At 51.0% G+C, this 9,208-nt stretch overlaps 1 protein-coding gene across 1 annotated transcript; it reads left to right on the plus strand.

The window, feature by feature from the left end:
* The first annotated feature begins 2,035 nt into the window (after positions 1–2,035).
* LOC128404317 (uncharacterized) lies at positions 2,036–7,516 on the plus strand. Its single transcript, XM_053369803.1, has 3 exons — positions 2,036–3,724; positions 3,899–5,952; positions 7,189–7,516. Exons 1-3 carry the CDS (start codon positions 2,036–2,038, stop codon positions 7,514–7,516), a joined length of 4,071 nt encoding a protein of 1,356 aa, XP_053225778.1.
* Positions 7,517–9,208: the final 1,692 nt, after the last annotated feature.

The following is a 9,208-nucleotide window of genomic DNA, read 5'->3' on the forward strand; positions in this document are numbered from 1 at the left end:
TTCTTTGTTAAACGGGGTAAGAAAAGGGGGAGGCACCTTTCTTTGCAGCTGGACTTAATTAAAGGAAGTCTTCACAGCTTATTCTTCTGTTTTCCATTTTTCTGCTAAGGATGGGACTTTAAACTCTGTTCTGTGTATGTTCAACCCACACATGTGGGAGCCTGGAGGGATAAACTGCAATTAATACATCCTCTCCTACCTATTAAAACACACCTCACATGATTAAAGGCTTTATTCTAAAATTCAGTACAGCATCCCAACATAGGTTGGGCTACTGGTTACAAGTTTGTGAGACACAACACAGCTCTACAATACGTGGCTAGGTGTAAGCCACCCAGACTCCCCTTCTGAAGATCAGGGTGGGCACAGGGCAGTTGTTTTCCTGAGTCTTGGTGCTGGAGAAGGAAGAGGGCACTCCTGCAAGTGGGCAGAGTTTTCAGGGGCGGCTGGCACTGACACACTCACATTCACATCCTTGGAAATGGAAGTGGAAATTGTCTATCCTTAAGCATCTCCTCTGAGAGGGATGGCTCCTCATTGCTGAGGATAGTATCTGGATAGAGTATCCAATGACACTGAGACAGGCTGCTCTTCTGACAACCCTTCTCCAAGACCCTGGTCTCTATTTTCCAAGCTGCTAAGGCCCTCCCTGGCAGGACCCAAGTTCGAGAAACACTGCACTACGGCCTTCCCTTGGGTCAGGCTACTTACTCCAACTCCCCGATCTCCTCCCACTCCTCCTCATTGTCTGACCACTCCCTCCACAATGCCTCCATGGGACTCATGGCACATGGTGCAAATGGACGGGTGGAACTAACCTGGTGCGCTTGAAGGGAGAGGGAAGGTATTCCCTCTATTTTATATTTAAGTAAAATTGCTCTGATAAATTGCTCTGATAAATCGCTCTGATAAGTTGCTTGCTTTGCTGAGTTTGGAAGAGAGTTTGGAAGAGGCCCACTTCCCCTTTCTGCTGGCTAGCAGAGAGAGCAGCGGCTTTGCAGAGGGGCCCGCTTCCTCTTTCTTCTGGCTAGCAGGGAGGCCCCATTTCCTTTGCTTTCTCTCAGCTAGAAGTTGCTTGCTATATTTGGCCAGACGGTCGTTTCTTTTTTTTTGCACATGCTATGCTTCCTGCTGCAGAAACGCAAGAGACAAGGAGCACACAAACAAGGGAGGGAGGGGGCTTAGCTAGCTATATGCCATATTAGGGAGTAAGCTAAAACTTGCTAGCTGATTGGAGAGGATTTTGGGGAAGCTTGGGGAAGGGAGGGTATTTTCAAGGTATAAGAAAGTTTGTAAATGTGAAGTTGGGCGCAGCCAGTTTTACAGAAGCTATTCTGCTGGTTGCCCCAGCATGCTGTTTTTTTCAAATAAATCTCTTTTCTCCGACCAAGACGTCTCTGGAGTAGTTTCTCCCCTCTGCCCACGGGGTCAGGCGGACCGCTGGACCCTCCAGGGTTAAAGATAAGGCTTCAGTTTTGGGGGCTCGTGTCCGGGATAGGTCCCCACCCCACAGACGGTGGGCCGAGGGGCCAGACTCGACCGAGGTGAGCAACCAGGAGTGGTGTTCGCGGTTTCCAGGCGCCACCCTGCCAGTTTGTGGGGGGAGATCGCCACATCGTGCCTGCGCCGAAGACACCCGGTCGAGGGAGAAAAGAGAACGGCCGAAGGGGAGGTCTGCAGCGGAGCAGGTAAGCCCTAAGGGAAGGGCAAGGGACGAAGCCTAATCAGCTTCACCTGGCTGTGAGCAGTAAAGTGCCGCCAGGGAAGGGTCTGGCTGTGAGCAGCAGGCTGCCGCCAGAAGGAGGACAAACAGGGGAAGGGGAAGGAGAAGGGGAAGGGATTTGTGTTTTGTGTGCTGTGTGCCAGATACTCCAGTGGTTGAATTGTCAAGTGTGGGCCGGGGCTTAGCGTCCCCTTGGCCGAGCGATTGCAGGATTGTGCATTCCTTGGCAGCGCGAGCTCGTCCAAGTCACAATCTGTAGTGTGTGGAGTGTGAGAGGATTTTAAGCCCGGTCAGGAGCGGAGTATCTGGAAAATGGGATCTGGAGGCAGCAAATGTACCCCTTTGCAGTGTTTTTTGAATAATTGGAAAGCAGCCACGAAGAATGACGATTGGGGCTTTAAACTGAAAAGGGAGCGCCTTAGAACACTCTGTGAAGTGGATTGGCCCACCCAAGGAACAAATTGGCCCTCAGAGGGGACCTTTGACTTGCAATTGATAAACCCCTTGTGGCGGAACATAGTCAATGTCCATCCAGACCAAATCCCTTATATCTCCACTTGGAAAAAGAATGTGGAAGAGAACCCCCCCTGGTTGACAGATTGTCGTGCAGCCTTTGGACAAGGAGCCAGGGTGTGTGCCGTGACAAAGCCAAAGCCCCCAGTCTTGCAGGACCCTGAAGGAGAGGGAGAGGAAGCTTTAAGACCCCCTCCCCCGTATGTCCCACCAACCGCACCCCCAGTGCCAGCCGATCTGGTCTCAGGTCTCCCTGGACCGGCCCCGCAGCCTGAGGAAGAAGCAGGGGGGGGGGAGCCCGAGAAACATGAAAGTGCAGATGATGAGGAAGAAGATGTGGAGAAGTTCAGAGAGAAGCTGGAAAAACAAGTAAAGCAAGGAGAGAAATGGGCAGAGAAAGATGACGAGAGGGTGAGAAGGGAGATTGGACCATGGAAGAACGAGGTAGATGTGGCACTACACCTATTGGATGCAGCCACATGTAGGCCAAGACAGACAAAGAAGAAACAGAAACATTTAATGAAGGCATGGGAGGGAGCCAAAAGGCACGAAGCAAGGAAAGAGGAAGAGGAGTCAGCAGCGAAAATAGCCCCTCTGCGCCGAGTATATGACCCCCCAGGGCCCCCGGGACCAGGAGGGGCAGCAGCAGCACGGACCTACACGGTCCAGCATATACCCTTTTCAAGTGCAGATGTTTGTAATTGGAGGAACCAGAATCCCTCCTTTGAGGAAAACCCAGCAAAGATTATAAAATTGTTTGAAGGGATTTTCAAAACCTACAATCCCACTTTTGATGATGTGCAGTATCTGATGGATGCACTATTAACTACAGAAGAGACCAGGCGAATACACGCCGAGGCACGGGCTCATATGAGAGCAGAACAAGTGGCGGAAGCCAACATTCCAAATATTTACCCCGAAAATACACCAAATTGGGATTATCAAACAAATGATGGCCAAAACACCCTCACTACCTATCGCCAGTACGTGTTAAATGGTATGAGAAGGGCAGCCAGGAAACCCACTAACTTTGTGAAGGTCAGAGAGGTAGTGCAGGGGAATGAAGAGGCCCCAGGAGCATATTTAGAACGCCTGAAGGAAGCTTACCGCCAGTATACTCCTGTGGACCCAGATGAGGCTGCCAACGCCCCTATCATAAAAGCTGCCTTTGTAGCTCAGGCGGCGGCCGATGTCCGCCGAAAAATCCAGAAACACGAGGGGTTCATGGGACACCCCCTTGAGTGGATGTTGGAAATAGCTCAGACCACTTACAACCTAAGGGAAGAGGAGGCCCAAAAGAAAAAGGAGAAGTATCAGGCTAAAAAGCTGATGGCGCTGCAGAGCACCACACCCATTCCCCAAGAAAGAGGAAGTGCCCGGGGAGGAGGGCCAGGCCGCCTGGGGAGGAACCAGTGCGCCATCTGCCGGCAGGAAGGGCACTGGAAAAGAGAATGCCCACAGGCTCACTCAGGGGGAAGAGGACGAGGAGTACGAGGAGGACGAGTCCCAGGCTCCATTCCCGTGGGACCCGGACAGGAACTGAGGCCTTGGACATCGGCAAATAACAGCAGGGGTAGAGGACGTGGACAAGGACCCCCCTGGTACCCCCCAGCCCAAGGACAATCTGGCGCAATGAGCCTGAGGGAAGAGGAAGAATATTAGGACAGACCGGGCCCAGCTGATTTAGGTTCCCGTGAGCCCATGGTCAAACTACAAACAGGGAACCGAACCATCCCCTTCATGGTTGATACAGGAGCTGCCCACTCTGTTTTGCCTGTACCAGTGTCCAAGCCCACCAAGCAAACGGTTAACATAATAGGAGCTACAGGCAAATCACAAAGGGCCCCATTCCTACAATCTGTTGTCTGTCGCCTGGGTGGCCAAGTGGTCCAACACAAGTTTTTGTACATACCAGAGTGCCCCATCCCATTATTGGGCCGAGACCTGCTTTCAAAATTGCAAGCCCAGATCTCCTTCCAACCGACAGGCGAAGTAACAATGACCACAGGGCCAGCAGGAGAGTTTTCCCTAGAGGTACCCTTGAGAGAACACTGGCGCTTGATGGTGGTAAAAGAAGAGGAGGGACCCATCCCCGCCAGTATTCTGGAACAAGTGAACCCTGCGGTATGGGCTGAAGGCAATCCTCCAGGAATGGCGAGGAACATCCCACCTATAATAGTCAAGCCCAAGCCATTTGCCAACCCGGTGGCTGTGAACCAATACCCTATCCCTCGGCGAGCTGCGGAAGGGGTATGGGTACATTTAGAACGGTTACTTCGCCATGGCATCCTGAGGCAGTGTCAATCTCAATGGAATACCCCACTCTTGCCAGTAAAGAAGGAAGATGGCGGATATCGTCCGGTCCAAGACCTTCGATTGGTTAACCAAGCCGTGGAAACCCTCCACCCCAATGTGCCCAATCCTTACACGCTGTTGAGTTTAATACCTCCCACCGCATGTTATTTCACCGTATTGGACTTGAAGGATGCATTCTTCTGCTGCCGCCTAGCGGAAGAAAGTCAGCCCCTGTTTGCCTTTCAATGGACAGATCCAGGAACAGGCACTAGGGTGCAATATACGTGGACAAGACTCCCGCAAGGCTTCAAGAATTCACCAACCCTTTTTGGGGTTGCATTGGCCTCGGACCTATCCAGCTTCCCCACCAGCCCACACAGAATTCTGATGCAATACGTAGATGATTTGCTCCTGGCCTGTTCAGACGAGAACACGTGTATGGAAGCCACCAAAGACTTGTTAAATCACCTGGCTGAAGCAGGATACCGAGTATCTAAGAAAAAGGCCCAAATATGTCAGCCCACTGTGAAATACCTTGGATTTGATATATCCCATCAGCGGCGAGCCCTGAGGGAAGAAAGGAAGCAAGCTATTATCCAGATTCCAGAGCCAAAGAACCGCCGGGAACTCCGTGGCTTTCTGGGATCGGCAGGATTCTGCAGAATATGGATACCAGATTACAGCACAATTGCCAAGCCTCTGCATGAATCGACCAGAGGAACTGAAAAAGACCCCTTTGTGTGGGGAGAAGAACAACAGCAGGCCTTTAAGAACCTAAAAAGGGCATTACAGCAGGCACCAGCGCTAGGCATTCCAAATCCTGAGAAGCCTTTCTCCCTGTTTGTGGATGAGGACCAGGGAACAGCAAAGGGAGTGTTATGCCAGAAATTGGGAAGCTGGCAGCAGCCCGTGGCATACCTATCTGAGCGCCTGACGCCTACTGAACAAGGTTTACCGCCCTGCATGAGAGCAGTTGTGGCAGTAGCCACTTTATTGAACAAAGCAGACAAATTCACCTTTGGCCAAGACACTGTTTGTGTGACCCCGCATGCAGTCCCAGCTCTGCTTGACATGAAGGGTACCTATTTCCTCTCCCAAGCGAAGATGAGAAAGTGTCAGATGTTATTGCTGCATCCGCGTTTGAAGTTCCAGGTCACCACCGCCCTCAACCCAGCTACCCTGTTGCCGGTAGGAGAAGGTGAGGAGCCACCGCACGATTGCATTGAGGTTATGAACGAAGTGTATTCTAGCAGGCCTGACCTCAAAGATGAAGCAAACCCTCACTGGCCTTCATGGTTTGTGGATGGAAGCAGCTTTGTTGAGGCTGGACAACGAAAAGCAGGCTATGCAGTGGTAGCCCTGGAAGACCAGGTGATCGAGGCAAAGGCACTCCCACCTGGAACATCGGCCCAGCTAGCAGAGCTAGTTGCACTCACCAGAGCCCTGAACCTGGCAAAGGGACAGAAGATAAACATTTATACTGACTCTAAATATGCATTTCTGACTTTACATGCCCATGGAGCCTTGTGGAAGGAAAGAGGTTTGCTTACCTCCAGGGGAAATCAGATGGCCCACCCACAAGCCTTATTGGACCTCCTGGATGCAGTATGGGAACCCGAGGCAGTAGCAGTTATCCATTGTTATGGACACAAAACTGGACCAGGGGAAGTGGCCAGAGGAAATCGACTAGCAGACAGAGTGGCCAAGGAAGCAGCCCGGGAACCAGCTCCCGCATCAGTTATTGGAGCACTGGTCCCTGAAAAGATCTTGAATACCGCTGATAAGCCAATATACACCAAGAAGGAAAGGGACACCGCGAATGCCCAGGAACTGACTATGTCCAAAGAAGGATGGTACCTTACTCATGATGACAGAATATGGATCCCTGAGTCCTTGTCCCGACAGATAACCCAAAGATATCATGAATCCACCCACATGGGACCAGATGCCACAACCACACAGCTGAGGCAGTGCTTTTATATAGCCCATCTTTACCAATTGGCAGCCCAGATCTCCAGGCAGTGCCCGTTATGCCAAAAGAACAACCCCAGAACAGGACCTTTGGCTCCCCCGGGAGTCCAACATATTGGAACTGCACCCATGGAAGATCTTGTTGTGGACTTTACTGAATTACCTCGTTGTGGACTGCACCGCTACTTGCTGGTAGCGGTGTGCACCTATACTGGATGGGTTGAGGCATGGCCTACTAAAACTGAACGGTCCTCTGAAGTCTCGAGGTGCCTCCTGAGGGAGATCATACCCCGTTATGGCCTGCCCAAAACTATTGGCTCTGATAATGGCCCAGCGTTTGTTCATGCGGTGTTGCAGGAACTGGCCAAAGTTCTGCAAATCAATTGGAAATTGCACACCGCCTATAGGCCTCAGAGCTCAGGAAAGGTAGAAAGAATGAACAGGACTTTGAAAAATCAGTTGTCCAAGCTAACCCAGGAAACAGGCTCTAACTGGGTATCTATGTTACCCCTTGCCTTATTAAGGGTCAGAAGCCTACCCCAAAAGCGTACCCACTTATCACCCTTTGAAATAATGTTTGGGAGACCAGTCCCTTATGTTAGGCTACTGACTCCTCACGTCACTCGAGATGTACAGCTTGATAACTATGTGCAGTCACTCTCCCGAGTTCTTCTTTCTCTTAACAGGTGGACCCACGAACGCACCCCGTGTGTTCTGACTGAACCCTTGCACCAGTTCGAGCCGGGTGACGAAGTGTGGATCAAAGACTGGGCCCAGACACCTCTACAACCGTGTTGGAAGGGTCCTCACACTGTCCTGCTGTCCACACCCACTGCTGTAAAAGTCACTGGCATCACCCCGTGGGTCCACCACACCCGAGTGAAGAGAGTTGTGTCTGACTGGTCAGCTACGCCAAATCCTACGAATCCACTGAAGCTGACCATCTCCAGGAGACCGCCAGACGACCGCCCTGCTGGTGTCACTCCGGACGCTGACACTTCTACGCACGGCTGAAGAATTGGATGGGAGGGACGCCCGCCGGCAGCGCCCCCAACGTTCCAGTTAGTCAGACCCGACCGCCTGACAATTCCGAGGTCCCCGAGAGGACTCTAGTGTGTATTGTTTGGTGCGAGGGTGCCCCGGTGGGAATTCTTACGCCTAGCATTTGCCGCCTAAACGCAGCTGTCTATTCGTGTGGATGTGTGGTAGCCCATCCCCCTTGGCTCCCGTCCTCCTGGGGTTTGCGCCTTTCACCAACTCACCGAAGCTATAATCACCCATCTGGCACTCCCGGTTTCTACGTCCACACTATAGGGTTTGACGCCTGGGCGCATCCACTTCCCCGTCATTTGGATCGGCCCGAGGTCCCTGGACAACCTAATCCCGCTCCCGATCCCTATCATGGCTGACTTATGGTGGGAGGAACCATGGACAGATTGGGGGTGGTGGATAGGAGTAATATCTACTGCCCTGTTTATTTGGATGCTCCTGTATTTTTGTTGGCATGAGCGTCACCGATTTTGTGGGAGGGAACAACCAGCCCCCATCCCCTTGACCCTTCTGGTACTAGCCCTACTTGGGTTGGGTCTGGGAGATGACTCACATATACGGAAGACCGGCCGGTCAGAGCCCTATCATCAGATTTGGAGTAATAATACCTATATTAGAGATATAGATCGTTTCTCTTCTATGCTTAATCTTTCTGAATGTTGGGTTTGTATGCATATCCCTCCTCAATTTAAGAAGCCTGGCATACTACTGCATAGTATTCCAATAAATGAGTCATTTAGGATTAGTAACCTTATGTCAGACGGTCGCACCTATTCACCCCCAGTGTTTCTGTCACTCATGGAACAGGCACCTCGATGTCTCCGTTTCAATCATAACAGCAGCAATTTTTTAGGTCACTATCCATATTGCAATTGGACTTATGAGTATATTAACGGCTCTTCCTGCTTCCAAAAAGGTACTTCCACTTATGATGCTATGTGTGTCGATTTTTATACTTGGTTTACCTGGATGACGGCGCGCAGCAGATCTAACTGCCTGCTCCAGTCTGATTTGTGGTTGCTCTGCGGCACAAGGGCCTACAAAGAAATCCCCTCTGCCTTTTCTGGAACCTGTACTTTAGGAGTAGTCGTACCCCTAGTGTATAAGGTGGATAAGCTCCCAACAGTCCGTTTGCGTAACAAAAGGGACGCGAAGTCACCTATTAACCAGTATACCGGCACAGCCATCTCTAGGTCCCTTCTACCCCCTTTGGGTGTAGCCATGAATTACCGGGATCTGCATAGATTGGCAAACTGGACCGAGGCTTTGTTTAACTCCACCATCTCGGCCTTAAAAGCAATTAATAAGGAAATGTCAGAGATAAGGGAAGTGGTCCTTCAGAATCGTTACGCTTTGGATGTAGTCCTTGCCTCTAAGGGCGGAGTTTGTGCTTTAATTCATTCCCATTGCTGCATGTACATTTCAGACCAGTCAGCAAATATTTCTGCAACCATAGACCACATGGAACAAATGATAGCCCAAAATCCTTTAAAGCCCTCTGATGATGTGGATCCATGGAGTTGGTTGTACTCCTGGTTGCCTGACAGCAGCTGGTTTCGTCATGCTATCGTTTTAATTGCTGGACCTGTTTTAATCTTACTGCTTTTCTGCTTCTGTATGCCCTGCTTGATGCAATGTATGCAAAATATGATGGAG

Source organism: Podarcis raffonei, chromosome 16, assembly GCF_027172205.1.
Source record: "Podarcis raffonei isolate rPodRaf1 chromosome 16, rPodRaf1.pri, whole genome shotgun sequence".
NCBI classification, from domain to species: domain Eukaryota; kingdom Metazoa; phylum Chordata; class Lepidosauria; order Squamata; family Lacertidae; genus Podarcis; species Podarcis raffonei.

Bases quoted from the DNA above. Each gene is read 5' to 3' on its own strand.
- LOC128404317 (XM_053369803.1), top strand. From the start codon at position 2,036: ATGGGATCTGGAGGCAGCAAATGTACCCCTTTGCAGTGTTTTTTGAAT. The intron at 3,725-3,898 runs GTACGAGGAGGA...GAAGAATATTAG, and splicing joins CAGGGGGAAGAGGACGAGGA to GACAGACCGGGCCCAGCTGA. The intron at 5,953-7,188 runs GCTAGTTGCACT...TTCTCTTAACAG, and splicing joins ACATCGGCCCAGCTAGCAGA to GTGGACCCACGAACGCACCC.